The following is a 15,971-nucleotide window of genomic DNA, read 5'->3' as shown; positions in this document are numbered from 1 at the left end:
GTTGGGATTGGCTGGGATAGGCCTTCATTGTAAATAAGAATTTGTTCTTTACTGACTTACCTAGTAAAATAAAATAAAAAAAATTGGACGCATGCCAGCAAAGCCACTAAACAATACATTAATTCAAATCAAATCCAATTTATTTATATAGCCCTTCGTACATCAGCTGATATCTCAAAGTGCTGTACAGAAACCCAGCCTAAAACCCCAAACAGCAAGCAATGCAGGTGTAGAAGCACGGTGGCTAGGAAAAACTCCCTAGAAAGGCCAAAACCTAGAAAGAAACCAGGCTATGTGGGGTGGCCAGTCCTCTTCTGGCTGTGCCGGGTGGAGATTATAACAGAACATGGCCAAGATGTTCAAATGTTCATAAATTACCAGCATGGTCGAATAATAATAAGGCAGAACAGTTAAAACTGGAGTAGCAGCACGGTCAGGTGGACTGGGGACAGCAAGGAGTCATCATGTCAGGTAGTCCTGGGGCATGGTCCTAGGGCTCAGGTCCTCAGAGAGAGAGAAAGAAAGAGAGAAGGAGAGAATTAGAGAATGCACACTTAGATTCACACAGGACACCGAATAGGACAGGAGAAGTACTCCAGATACAACAAACTGACCATAGCACCCCCGACACAAACTACTGCAGCATAAATACTGGAGGCCATAATTGCACTATATAATTGCACTATAACAGTGAGAAACAGTGCCCACAAACTGTTAGGACCAACAGCATAGTCTCAACAACTTACCACTGCTTTCACCTGGCTATCAGCGGAGCCTTGTCTGGCAACGAAACATTTCATTCAGCCTCATTTACTGCCTTTTAAAATAACATGGCTGACTTACTTAAACAAATGTGGTTTCTACTGACAATTGAGATGTACAAACTATGGCATAAGGGGACGATAAGAGGCAATCCGTAATTTCGATTAAGACATTAATGAGCGAGCTAGGACGGACGTAGTCAATGTAACTATTTGTTCAGCACTTTGGAAATGTACAGCGACAGAATTCAGAACATGGGCCGTCCTTACAGTGTTCTCCCTGTACGCCAAGTCAGAACCGTAGGATAAATAAAGGGGCATATATGCAGACAATGAAAATTCTTACAATATTCAATGATTACATTTCTCAAAAACAGGTTATAGGCTACATGTGAACCACCAAGTCAGAACAGTAGGCAAAATTAAGATGTGAAACTAGATAAAATTATTAGGGTGGGGCACATGGGCTACTAACATCTTACTACACAACATACACTTAGTATTACTTTCTTAGCTACAGTATACATATCTTCCTGGCATATTACATAATTTATGCAGCAGCATACAAGACATTTTTGGACTTACTTTGTTGTGCTGTGCTCACTTGAACAGGAAGGTGGCGCGGCAGTAATTTGTGGGCATATTTTGTCATCAAAATTCGTCAACAAATTATGGCATTCTCTGGATTTGTGGTGCTTTCAAGACAACTGGGAACTCGAAGAAGAAAAAAAAGGAATCATGATGACGTCAGTGATCTTCAGGTCGTAGCTGTAGAAAGAGGCCCGAGTTCCCAATTTACAATTCCGAGTTGGATGAAAGTTCAAAACGTATTTTCTCAGTCGTTTTTCCCTCAGTGTTTTTCCCCAAGTTCCCAGTTGTTTTGAACTCACACAAGTCAGATTTTGCAGTACCGAGTTAAGTTGATTTGAGCGTGGCACAAATCAAGCTTCATTGACAGCATGGCCAATGTTGAATGTTTACAGTTTTAAACTAGGAAAAGAGACCCTTAATCTTAGACTTGGGACCACACAGCCACTCCACTGAATAGCAGGCTAATGATTGCTTTGCAATGCTTGCAGTTTGCCACTGATTCCTTCCAAACCACTCATTGTTGAATTTGCAATTTGTTGTGTGATGTTTATGTCCAATGACCGATGAGCACCGATACATTTTATCTATAATTTCTCATTATTTCTCTTAATATGACAAAGATTAAAAAGGATTTGCCAGTAGACTGTCAACTTGATTCATGATGATGACTGCTAGCTCAGATGTTGAAAGTATGATGTTGACATGATCAGTCCAATAAAAGCGACTGTAGATATCACATGATTTGAAGTTATTCTATCTGTGGACAATGACCTTAAGCCTTCTTGGATGGGCACTTCTAATGTAACTCTATGGCAGCACCCAAGGGCCTTGAATTTTCAATTTCTACCCTTAGACTTGGCAGTGACGTCTTGTCCCCATGAATGACAGAACACTGAGCCGATCACGGCGCAAAGCTCCCTATTTTCTGCGGGCTTGCCCCACCTCCACAGAAGGCTGAAGATCTGCATTTTGGAGCTGCCTTACTCAAGAAAACAAAAAAAGAGTCCATGTTTGTATGCAGCTTTATTAATAACTCAATTATGTTTTTTTACATTGTTTGCAAACAGATAATTTATTTCACACTGTTTTATCGCTAAAACTATGGGGCTCAAAACAGATGGCTCACCTGCCCTGAATGATGGGTCTCCCATAGAACACTGCAGTCCGTCTGGGTGTTTAACCTTCCCAAGTTCCCCCATGTCACCCTGCTCCTCCATACATTCCACTGGCTTCCAGTCGAAGCTCACATCCACTACAAGACAATGGTGTTTACTTACGGTGCAGCAAGAAGAACTGCCCCATCTCTACCTTCAGGCTATGCTCAAACCCTGTATCCCAACCCGAGCACTCAGTTCTGCCACCTCTGGTCTCATGGCCGTCCCACTGCTACAGGAGGTCAAGCTCCCTCTCAGCCCAGTCAAAGCACTTCTCTGTCCTGGCACCCCAATGGTGGCACCAGCTTCCCTCTGATGCTAGGACAGCAGAGTACCTGCCCATCTGCCCGAAAAGGTCTGAAATCATACGTCTTTAAAGAGTATCTCCCCCAAATACTACTACTACTACTACTAATAATAATAATAAGTGACACTGGCTAATTGAGGAGAAATGTGTTTACTGTGATATGTGGTTGTCTCACCTGGCTATCTCAAGATGAATGTGCTTAATGTGCTGGTGACGTCACAGGGTCAGAGAGAACTCCTGACTGTAGTCATACAAAAACACTCCGGGCACTCAGCCCATAAGAACCATTCATACTGTCAGATCTAATATGAAGAACTGAATACAACCATAAGAACCATTCATACAGTCAGATCTAATATGAAGAACTGAATACAACCATAAGAACCATTCATACTGTCAGATCTAATATGAAGAACTGAATACTAAAGAGAAGAAGAGGTTGACCAGTACATATTCATGTAACTTTATTTTTCATTGGCCGATCAATAAACTTTGCTTCAATGCAGTTATTCAAACACATTCATGATCAGTAACTAAAATAACTAATCTAGTTTGAAAGACAATTAATAAACACATGGATTCATTTCATAAACTGTGTATCATTAAATAAAGTTGTAAAATAATCCCCCCAAACTAGTGTTGAAAAGTGATCATCACACCATCTCTATCTGATACATGTTAGGGGCGGAAGGTAGCCTCGTGGTTGGAGCGTTGGGCCAGTAACCAAAAGGTCCCCGAGCAGACAAGGTAAAACTCTGTTGTTCTGCCTCTGAACAAGGCAGTTAACACACTGTTCCTAGGCCATCATTGTAAATAAGAATTAGTTCTTATTAACAGACTTGCAGAGTTAAATAAAGGTTCAAAAAATGTATTTTTAAAGAAGTGTCTACTAGATGCATGATGACTGCAGGAGAGAATTCAATATGTATATCTCTACCATAAGCCACCTCTAACGTCCTTTTAGAGAATTTGGCAGGACATCCAACCGGCCTCACAACTGCAGATCACATGTAACCACGGCAGCCCAGGACCTCTTCACCTGCAGGATTGTCTGAGGTGGTGGGGGGAGGGGCTGAGTAGTATTTCTGTCTGTAATCAAGACCTTCTGTGGGGAAAAAGTCATGCCGATTGAATGGTCCTGGCTCCCAAGTGGGCCTATGCCCTCCCAAGTCCCACCCATGGCGGAGCCCCTGCCCAGTCATGTGAAATCCATAGATTATGGCCTCTTATTTAAAATGACTGATTTCCTTATACGAACTATACATCTTTGAAATTGTTGTGTTTAAATTGTTCAGTATAATACGACTTCTAGGATGTATCGTATGTTACGAATTACAATTCTTACGTTATTTTGTAATATGTATGATATGCTACGAATTCCAATTTGTTGTTGCTAACGTTAGCTAGGTTAGGGGTGAGGGGTTAAATGGTTTTAGGGGAAAGGTTAGCTAACATACTAAGTAGTTGCATGCTAAGCTAACATGCTAAGTAATAGCTAAAAAGTAGTAAGTAGTTGCAAAGTTGCTGATTAGCTAAAATGCTACAGTCCTCCTTGATGAGATTCTAAACACAGCAGCCTTTGGCTAGAAGTTTGAGTTACACGCCCACCCTTCCACAGAGCAGGAGTAAGACTTCTCTCCTGTGTGACTACATTGGTGTGTTAAGTTGCTATGGTGAGAGAAACTCACCCAAAAGTGTGAGTAGGCTTCTCTCATGCGTGTGTTCTCTGATGAACTATAAGATCGGTTGCTGTTTTGAAGCATTTTACACAAACAGAGCAAGAGTATGCCTTCTCTCCTTTATGTATATGTTGGTGTGTGTTTAAGGTATCCAGTCAAGAGAAACTCACCCCACAGTCAGAACAGGAGTAAGGCTTTTCTCCTGTACGTGTACTCTGATTAACTTTTAGCTTAGTTGATGTAGTGAAGCATTTTCCACAGTCAGAGCAGGAGTATGGCTTCTCCCCTGTATGTATACGTTCATGTGATTTTAAGTTGGAAAGTTGCGAGAAACTAGTTCCACAGTCAGAGCAGACTTAAGGCTTCTCTCCTGTGTGTATACGTTGGTGTGTTTTTAAGGTGCCCAGCTGACAGAAACTCGCCCCACAGTCAGAGCAGACTTAAGGCTTCTCTCCTGTATGTATACGTTCATGTGATTGTAAATGGGAAAGTTGAGAGAAACTCGCCCCACAGTCAGAGCAGGAATAAGGCTTCTCTCCTGTGTGTGTTCTCTGATGAACTTTTAGATGAGTTGATGTTCTGAAGCATTTTCCACAGTCAGAGCAGGAGTAAGGCTTTTCTCCTGTACGTGTTCTCTGATGAACTTTTAGATGAGTTGATGTTGTGAAGCATTTACACAGTCAGAGCAGTAATAAGGCTTCTCTCCTGTGTGTGTTCTCTGGCGAACTTTTAGCACAGTTGATGTTTTGAAGCATTTTCCACAGTCAGAGCAGGAGTATGGCTTCTCCCCTGTATGTATATGTTCATGTGATTTTAAGTTGGAAAGTTGCGAGAAACTAGTTCCACAGTCAGAGCAGACGTAAGGCTTCTCTCCTGTGTGTATACGTTGGTGTGTTTTTAAGGTGCCCAGCTGACAGAAACTCGCCCCACAGTCAGAGCAGACTTAAGGCTTCTCTCCTGTATGTATACGTTCATGTGATTGTAAATGGGAAAGTTGAGAGAAACTCGCCCCACAGTCAGAGCAGAAGAAAGGCTTCTCTCCTGTGTGTGTTCTCTGATGAACCTTTAGCTCATTTGATGTTTTAAAACGTTTTCCACAGTCAGAGCAGGAATAAGGCTTCTCTCCTGTGTGTGTTCTCTGATGAACTTTTAGATGAGTTGATGTTCTGAAGCATTTTCCACAGTCAGAGCAGGAATAAGGCTTCTCTCCTGTGTGTGTTCTCTGATGAGCCTTTAGCTCATTTGATGTTTTAAAACGTTTTCCACAGTCAGAGCAGGAATAAGGCTTCTCTCCTGTGTGTGTTCTCTGATGAACTTTTAGATGAGTTGATGTTCTGAAGCATTTTCCACAGTCAGAGCAGGAATAAGGCTTCTCTCCTGTGTGTGTTCTCTGATGAACCTTTAGGTCATATGTTTTAAAACATTTCCCACAGTCAGAGCAGGAATAAGGCTTCGCTCCTGTGTGTATACGTTCATGTGATTTTAAGTGGGAAAGCTGAGAGAAACTAGTTCCACAGTCAGGGCAGAAGAAAGGCTTCTCTCCTGTGTGTGTTCTCTGATGAACTTTTAGCTCATTTGATCTTTTAAAACATTTTCCACAGTCAGAGCAGGAATAAGGCTTCTCTCCTGTGTGTATACGTTGGTGTGTTTTTAAGGTGCCCAGCTGAGAGAAACTCGCCCCACAGTCAGAGCAGAAGTAAGGCTTCTCTCCTGTATGTGTACGTTCATGTGTTTTTAAGGTGGAAAATTTAGAGAAACTAGTTCCACAGTCAGAGCAGGAATAAGGCTTCTCTCCTGTGTGTGTTCTCTGATGAACTTTTAGAGTAGTTGATGTTGTGAAGCATTTTCCACAGTCAGAGCAGACGTAAGGCTTCTCTCCTGTGTGTGTTCTCTGGTGAACCTTTAGGTCATATAATGTTTTAAAACATTTTCCACAGTCAGAGCAGGAGTAAGGCTTCTCTCCTGTGTGAGTCTTCTGATGAACCTTTAGCTCATTTGATGTTTTAAAACGTTTTCCACAGTCAGAGCAGGAGTAAGGCTTCTCTCCTGTGTGAGTCTTCTGATGAACCTTTAGCTCATTTGATGTTTTAAAACGTTTTCCAAAGTCAGAGCAGGAGTAAGGCTTCTCTCCTGTGTGTATTTTTAGGTGTATTTTTAGCTTTAATAGAAATGGGAAAATCTCTTCACAATGTGGGCAGTGATGAGACCTCTTAGCTCTCTGATCTTCCCGCTGTTGCTCTCTGGATGTGGAGAATGTCTCAAAATGGTATCCTGTGTGAACATCAGAAAAAACAGTCAGTTGATGTGATATACATGTTAATCAAATGTATTTTATGAAGCCCTTTTTACATCAGTAGTTGTCACAAAGTGCTTAACCTGTCTGGTTCAAATCCCTTAATTAAAATTATTTTACACCATTTTAAAGATAAACTTCTTGTAAATCCAGCCACAGTGTTCGATTTCAAATAGGCTTTACGGTGAAAGCACACCAAACGATTATGTTAGGTCAGCACCTAGTCACAGAAAACCATACAGTAATTTTCCAGCCAAGGAGAGGTCTCATTAAAGTCAGAAATAGCGATTAAATGAATCACTAACCTTTGATGATCTTCATTAGATGGCACTCACAGGACTTCATGTTACACAATAAATGTGTGTTTTGTTCGATAAAGTTCATCTTTATGTCCAAATACCTCAGTTTTGTTGGTGCGTTTAGTTCAGAAATCCAAAGGCACAATAAGCACTCTCGAAAAGTCAAAAAACACAATAAAAGATAGTAGAAACATGTCAAACGATGTTTAAAATCAATCGTCAGGTTGCTTTTGTCACAAAAAATCAATAATATTTCAATCGGACAAAAGCTTTGTCAATGGAAAAAGGTAAACAATAAATGTGCGCTCCCGATCACGTGCCTGGCTCATGGATGGACATTTCCACTGTCCTCTCATTGAAAGCGGTGTATCTCCCTCATTTTTCAGAGTAAAAGCCTGAAACAATGCCTAAAGACTGGTCACATGTTGAGGAAGCCATAGAGATCTGAAACAATGCCTAAAGACTGGTCACATGTTGAGGAAGACAGATTTCCACTGGGTCCTAAGTCTTTGTATGGTGGATAGGCTTTCAATGGAAAAACAGCCTTTCAAAATAATAGTACTTCCTGGTTGGATTTTCCTCTGGTTTTCGCCTGCCATATCAGTTCTGTTATACTCAGACATTATTTTAACAGTGTTTTCTATTCAAATCGACTAATTATATGCATATCCTAGCTTATGGGCCCGAGTAGCAGGCAGTTTAACTTGGGCACGCTTTTCATCCAAAATTCCAAATGCTGCCCCCTACCCTAGTGAAGTTAATTTCTTTGGGGTAGGGGGCAGTATTGGGAAGCTTGTATGAAAAACGTGCCCAAATTAAGCTGCCTGCTACTCAGCCGAAAAACCTAGAATATGCATATAAATAGAACATTTGGATAGAAAACAATCTGAAGTTTCTAAAACTGTTTGAATGATGTCTGTGAGTATAACAGAACTTATATGGCAGGTAAAATCCTGAGAAAAATCCTACCAAGAAGTGGGAAATCTGAGGTTTGTAGTTATTCAACTCAGCTCCTATTGAAGATACCGTGTGATGTTAGTTATTTTGCACTTCCCAAGGCTTCCACTAGATGTCAACAGTATTTAAAACCTGTTTAGAGGATTCTACTCTAAAGGAGGGGCTCATAAGGGCTCTATGAGTGAGTGGTCTGGCAGAGTGCCACAGCCTCGGTCTGGCGCGCTCACGTGAAAGGTAGCTACGTTCCACTTCATTTGTACAGACAAAGGAATTGTCCGGTTGGAACATTATTGAAGATTTATGTTAAAAACGCCCTAAAGATTGATTCTAAACATCGTTTGACATGTTGCTATGGACTGTAACGGAACTTTTTTTGACTTTTCGTCTGAAACTAGTGAACGCGCTTGGTGAGTTTAGATTGTGTACTGAACGCGCCAACAAAAGGAGCTATTTTGAAATAAATGATGTACATTATCGAACAGAACAAGCACTTATTGTGGACCTGGGATTCCTGGGAGTGCATTCTGATGAAGATCATCAAAGGTAAGTGAATATTTATCATGTTATTCGGACATCTCTCGACTCCAACATGGCAGACATTTGTTTGGCTTGATTTTTTTGTCTAAGCGCCGTACTCAGATTATGCTTTTTTGGTCAAGTTTTTTTGAAATCGGACACAGCGGTTGCATTAAGGAGAAGTGTATCTATAATTCCGTGCATAATTCTTGTATTTTCATCAACATTTATTATGAGCATTTCTGTAATTGATGTGGCTTTCTGCAAAAATCACCGGATGTTGTGGAACTACTGAACGTAACGCTCCTATGTAAACTTAGATTTTTGGATATAAATATGAACTTTACCGAACAAAACATACATGTATTGTGTAACATGATGTCCTAGGAGTGTCATCTGATGAAGATCATCAAAGGTAAGTGATAAATTTTATCGATATTTCTGCTTTTTGTGACTCCACTCTTTGGTTGGAAAATGGCTGAATGCTTTCTGTGACTTGGCTCTGACCTAACATAACGATATGTTCTGCTTTCGCCGAAAAGCGTTTTTGAAATCGGACACTGTGGTTGGATTAACGACAATTGTATCTTTAAAATGGTGTAAAATACTTGTATGTTTGAGGAATATTTATTATGGGATTTCTGTTGTTTTGAATTTGGCGCCCTGCAGTTTCACTGGCAGTTGAAAGGTGGGACGCTCGCGTACCAAACGGTCCCAGAGAGGTTAACAGAAACCCAGCCTAAAATCCCCAAAGAGCAAGCAATGCAGATGTAGAAGCACAGTGGCCACAAAAAAACTCCCTAGAAAGCAGGAACCTAGGAAGAAACCGAGAGAGGAACCAGGCAGAGTTGTGACCAGTCCTCTTCTGGCCATACCGGGTGACAGGTAGCTCAGTGGTTAGAGCAACCGAAAGGTTGCAAGATCGAATCCCCGAGCTGACAAGGTAAAAATCTGTCGTTCTGCCCCTGAACAAGGCAGTTAACCCAATGTTCCTAGGCCATCATTGAAAATAAGAATTTGTTCTTAACTGACTTGCCTATGTCCAAACGCTAGCAGGACACCTACGACAACATCCGGTGAAATTGCAGAGCGCGAAATTCAAAATACAAAAATCGGAATATTAAACATTCACGAAAATAGAAGTGTCTTACATAATTTAAAAGCTTCTTGTTAATCCAACTGCGTTGTCAGATTTGAAAAAGGCTTTACGGAGAAAGCATACCATGCGATTATCTGAGGACAGCTCCCCACGTCAAAATACTTTTTCAACCAGCACAGGCGTCACAAAATCACAGACAGCAATTAAATAAATCACTTACCTTTGAAGATCTTCCTCTGATTGCAATCCCAAGGGTCCCAGCTACACAATTAATGGTTGTTTTGTTCGATAATATCCTTCATTATATCCCAAAAGTATCAGTTTAGATGGCGCGCTTGATTCAGTAGGTCACTCGTTCAACATGCACACAAACGAATCTTAAAGGTTACCGGTAAAGATCGTCCAAAAAAGTCAAACGAAGTTTCCAATTAATCCTCAGGTATTCTAATATGTAAATAAACAATAATATTTAAGACGGAGAATAGTGTGTTCAATAGCAAAGATAAATAACGAAGAGCGCACTCTCGTTGATGCGTGCAACATGACTACTTTTCTAATGGGGGACATCTTGGAAAAACTACAAATACTAATTTTTCAAAAAACAAGCATGAAACCCTTTCTACAGACTGTTGACATCTAGTGGAAGCCAAAGGAACTGCAATCTGGGTCCTATCAATTTGAATATCCCATAGGCAAGCATCTGTGACCTCAAGAAATAAAAATTCTGGATGGATTTTCCTCAAGGTTTTCGCCTGTCATATCAGGTCTGTTATACCCACAGACATTATTTTAACAGTTTTAGGAACTTCAGTGTGTTTTCTATCCAATGCGATCAAGTATATGCATATCCTAGCTTCTGGGCAGTTTACTTTGGGCACGTCAGTCATCGGAAATTCCGGACAATAACCAGAATGCTAAGAAAGTTAAATAAAGGTTAAAAAAAAAATATTTTTTAAATACACTACCATTAGTGGTGAAATAAATGAATAAATTCTAAAGTTACAAATGTCCATGTTTTTGAAAGAATAGCACATTTTTGTCCAATCAAATAATGTCAAAGTGATCAGAAATACAGTGTAAACATTGTTAATGTTGTAAATGACTATTGTAGCTGGAAACGGCTGAAGATCTCGTACAACGCTGTGTACTACTCTCTTCACAGAACAATGCAAACAGTCTCTAACCAGAATAGTGTCTAGAAGGCCAGCATCCCGGAGTCGCCTCTTCACTGTTGACATTGAGATTGGTGTTTTGCGGGTACTATTTAATGAAGCTGCCAGTTGAGGACTTGTGAGACGTCTGTTTCTCTAGACACTCTAAAATACTTGTCCTCTTGCCCAGTTGTGCACCGGGGCCTCCCACTCCTCTTTCTATTCTGGTTGAAGCCAGTTTGCGCTGTTCTGTGAAGGGAGTAGTACACAGCGTTGTACGAGATCTTCAGTTTCTTGGGATCCCCAGTTTCTTTCTCACATGGAAGGCTCTTCCAAATTTCAGAAGTTTCAGAAGAAAGGTCTTTGGTTCTGGTCATTTTGAGCCTGTAATCGAACCGACAAATGACCCAGATACTCAGCTAGTCTAAAGATGGACCGTTTTATTGCTTCACTAATCAGCACCACAGTTTTCAGCTGTGCTAACATAATTGCAAAAGGTTTTGTAATGATTAATTAGCCTTTTAAAATGATAAGCTTGGATTCGCTAACACAACATGACATTGGAACACAGGAGTGATGGTTGCTGATAATGGGCCTCTGTACACCTATGTAGATATTCCATATCTATCTGTTTCCAGCTACAATAGTCATTCTGTGCAGCGCATAACGAGACGTAGGCCTATCCTCAACCAATCATATTTCTCAAATCCTTTTCAGGGTAAATTCCAGCCGAACATGGAGAGGACAGTAATGCATAACTACACTGAAAAAATATATAAATGTAAAGTGTTGGTCCCATGTTTCATGAGCTGAAAAAGAAAAATCTGAAATGTTCCAACACACACTAAAAGCTTATTTCTCTCAAATTGTGTGCAGAAATATGTTTACATCCCTGTTAGTGAACATTTTCCCCTTTACCAAGATAATCCATCCACCTGACAGGTGTGGCATATCAAGAAACTGATTAAACGGCATAGTCATTACACAGTTGCACCTTGTGCTGGTGTAACAGTATGACTTTAGTCCGTCCCCTCGCCCATACCCGGGCTCGAACCAGGGACCCTCTGCACACAGAGAACAGTCACCCATGAAGACATCGTTACCCATCGCTCCACAAAAGCCGCGGCCCTTGCAGAGCAAGGGGAACCACTACTTCAAGGTCTCAAAGCGAGTGACGTCACCGATTGAAACGCTATTAGCACGCACCACCACTAACTAGCTAGCCATTTCACATCGGTTACACTGGGGACAATAAAAGGCCACACAACACAATGTCACAGATGTCTCAAGTTTTGAGGGAGCGTGCAATTGTCATGCTGACTGCAGGAATGTCCACCAGAGCTGTTCCCAGAGAATTGAATGTTAATTTCTCTACCATAAGCTGCCTCCAATGTCCTATTAGAGTATTTGGCAGTACATCCAACCGGCTTCACAATCGTAGACCACGTGTAACAACGTCAGCCCAGGACCTGAGGTGGGTCTGGCTGCCAAGTGGGTGGGCCTATGCCTTCCAAGGCCCACCCATGGCTGCACCCCTGCCCAGTCATGTGAAATCTACAGCCTAATTAATTTCAATTGACTGATTTTTATTTTTTTATTTTACCTTTATTTAACCAGGCAAGTCAGTTAAGAACAAATTCTTATTTTCAATGACGGCCTGGGAACAGTGGGTTAACTGCCTGTTCAGGGGCAGAACGACAGCTCGGGGGTTTGAACTCGCAACCTTCCGGTTACTAGTCCAACGCTCTAACCACTAGGCTACCCTGCCGCCCCTGATGCCCTTATATATATATATATATATATATATATAAAAACAGCCAAACATGTTCTCTCGTTTCTGCATCACCAAATGTTGTGAGGCAAAAGAGTACGAATTGTGCTTCTTACCCTAACGGTTCTCTCACTGTCACCCAAAAGCAAATTAAATTTAGGGCCAGGCTTCATTTTGGGCCTACTTTTTCTCATGGTTGCTATGCTTAGACCGAGCGAGCTACAGTCAAGCGGGGCATCTCGTTGAACTCGGCACGGCCTTGAGATTATGGAAATGCCAATGCAGGCACTCTGTGTCTTTAAACACCTCACTTTGTCACTCCATCCTTGCTGTGTGTGTGTGTGTATGTGCATGTGAGAGGTTTTTCTTTGACATCTGTTGGGAGAAATGACTGATTTACAGTTCATGAGGGTTACCTAGTAACACATATGAAGTTTTGAAAAGATCTGATCTTTTTAACCCTCCGAAACAGCACCTATGACACCATTTTAAGGCACTTCCGGTGGGCACAGGAAGCTGAACGTGAACACATATCCTCTTTGGGGTAGGCTCTTACCGAATCCTGAGTTTAAAGTCTTTATGTTAAGAATTGACTGATTTACACAGGGTTGAACGCAATCATCTTCACATTTGCAGGTTATGTACATCAAAACACCTTTTTGGTGAATTTAACCACTTTCGGTAGTTCCAGGAATCTTAGAATCAACACAGGTAGACCTCATAGTGCGATGCGCCGCCACAATGGTGTTTGTTTAGTAAAGTCAGATCAATGTCTTGGACGATCACCTAATGATTAATTAGTAGTCCACATCACCAAATATTATAGCATAACATTACTGTTACAACAAAAACCGAATTTCTTACGAGATTTTAGGATGGTTTGCTGAATCGTCCCAAACTCAACATCGCGCAATTAGGCAGAATGTGCTTTGATGAAAACAAAAGACAGGAATTCAAAATAATTCAACACCATCTGCTCTAATTTGCTCACCAAACAGTAATCCAAGAAGATTTAAATGCATATTCCCATGAAACTGATTGAGATCAAACGATTGGCATGCAGACGCAGCTTGGTCTTTTCACTGGTAAAACGTGAAGAAATATCATTCAATATTGACAGTGATGAAGCCATGGCCTTTTTTGAAATGAGGTATGCCTAACTTAGTGATTGAGGGTATTAAATATTTTCAACGTTCTTGAGACAATGTGTGGGGAAAGGCAGGCGTGACAAGTTTAAATTGTTTTTGCTTCGCTGGGAAGTCTTGAGTTGTTCAGGGATGTGTGATGTCAGAATTACAGAATTCAACCTAGCAATAGACTGGTCATAACTTATGGAGGTCTAATACATGAATATAACTTATAGATAGAAACAGCTCTTACCATGACTAACAGTTGTCCTAATCTTCTCCTCCTCTTCCTCTTCATCTTTAATGTTGACATTCAGCTCCAGTGTTCGACTGCAGTCTTCCAGCTTCACTGATGCCATCTCTGGATCCTGCAGAGCAAACTGGGCTCCACTGTCACAATCAGGACCCAGTGACTGTAGGTTTCTACTCAGTGTGGAAGGAGAGTGACAGGCTGGGTTTGTCCTCACTGTTGATGTTACCGGCTTCAGACTTAATCTGAGTCGGTCTGTAGTAATAAAGACAAACGGACACAAAAGTTATTTTCTTGACAGTTCTGGCACTTTATTCTGTAAAAATATTTTCTTGTTTTTCTTGTTCAATTATCTTATTTCAGTAGATCAGGTAGATAATCCCTGACAATACATTCATTCACATTAGACACAAAGTACACATTTTAAATTGCACAACATAAGTGCACTTTGTCCCATTATGATTTTCCAATTGAAGAATCTTCCCTTGCTGAACCTGACCAGCACAAGATATTAACAATCTACCACTTTCAATGTTTTACTAAACCTTTATTTAACCAGGTAGGCTCGTTCAGAACACGTTCTCATTTACACGGCTGCATCCCAGTTTAACTACACCTATTTTTATGGCCTTGGTTAATCAGGGTGTAAATGAGGCCCTGTGGTCTCCTCAAACACCTCCCAACTTTCCACTCTAACACATTATTACTGGCAGACACTTGGTCCTCCATGGAATGAGTTTGACACGTGCTCCGATTCATCCGCATTAATCGACGCCATTCCATGCAGTTGGCCTCTCTCTCCAAATGGTGAAGGATAACTTCAGTTAGCTTCCCTCAATTTTGACACTATCACACAGCCTCATGTCGCCATTTCACCACGAATAAACTCATAGAAAGACCACCGAAATCGTTCCCGCCATTTGACTTGCCTCGTCCGAACCATCCTGATCTCGCGAGCTTTAATTAACGAAACAGTGTATGTAAACTCGCGAGAACAGGATGGTTCGGACGAGGCTATTTACCAGCTCATAAACATTTTACACAAAACCAAGAACATGTAAAAACGAACTCAAATAAATGGAATCTTTATGAAATGACTTTGACGAAATGATGTACATACACTCAGATAAACCCAAAGTCTAGTTATGTGACTTGTAACATTTTTTTTAAACACGTTCTTCACTCACTCGGTTTGACCCCAAAATAACACATACAATTAAAACCTTTACCAAACGTGATAATACATTGACGGATTTGTTACCTAGCGTGTTATATATTCTCTCGACATTAGAAAGTTTAAACATGCTATTACATACCTACAATGATACATTAGAAACGGACACAACCACTATCGACTTCAAAACACAGTTCTGTCGTTTCGACCCGGAACTTCCTGTTCCCCACTACTATAGCGCAGCAGCGTCATCTTCTTCTCTGGTATAATGACAATTACACAAATATAACGTGTCTGCCGCCACCTACTGTAAGGTTAATAAACTGTAGAAGAAAATACATTTCCTTTACGGAAAAGGGGAGGGGGAACAACGACATCAAAACAAAATACAAAAATAGATCAATAACAACATCCCACTCCTTCAGTCACAGTCCGATTCAAATCACATCCCTACACAGTCTCATGGGCCTCGTAGGGAGGAACATCTTCAGTCAGTATTCCCTGCAATCAGTGGTGTAAAGTACTTAAGTACAAACATTTAAGTGCCACATGAGTCGTTTTTGGGGGGTATCTGTACTTTACTTTTGATATATTTTGACAACTTCAACTTCTACTTCACTACATTCCTAAAGAAAATAATGTACTTTCAACTCCATACATTTTCCCTGACACCCAAAAGTTCTCGTTACATTTTGAATGATTAGCAGGACAGGGAAACATTTAATTTTAAATTCGCGCATCCCTACTGCATCTGATCTGTTGGACTCACTAAACACAAATACTTTATTAGTAAATTATGGATGTGATCTTAAATTCAATCTGGAGTGCCAGAGTGCGCTTGG

The 15,971-nt window shown here is 40.8% G+C and overlaps 1 protein-coding gene and 1 pseudogene across 1 annotated transcript; one reads left to right on the top strand and one right to left on the bottom strand.

Moving 5' to 3' along the window:
* The window catches only part of LOC139373916 (zinc finger protein 79-like), a 260,279-nt pseudogene that overhangs the window by 148,835 nt on the left and 95,473 nt on the right, over positions 1 to 15,971 (top strand).
* LOC139372855 (zinc finger protein 135-like) lies at positions 5,436 to 14,079 on the bottom strand. Its single transcript, XM_071112692.1, has 2 exons — positions 13,959 to 14,079; positions 5,436 to 6,763 (listed from the first exon to the last, which is right to left on the bottom strand). Exons 1-2 carry the CDS (start codon positions 14,062 to 14,064, stop codon positions 5,436 to 5,438), a joined length of 1,434 nt encoding a protein of 477 aa, XP_070968793.1. The 5' UTR covers positions 14,065 to 14,079.

Source organism: Oncorhynchus clarkii, chromosome 18, assembly GCF_045791955.1.
Source record: "Oncorhynchus clarkii lewisi isolate Uvic-CL-2024 chromosome 18, UVic_Ocla_1.0, whole genome shotgun sequence".
NCBI lineage: Eukaryota > Metazoa > Chordata > Actinopteri > Salmoniformes > Salmonidae > Oncorhynchus > Oncorhynchus clarkii.
This window is presented reverse-complemented; position numbering and strand designations above follow the sequence as displayed.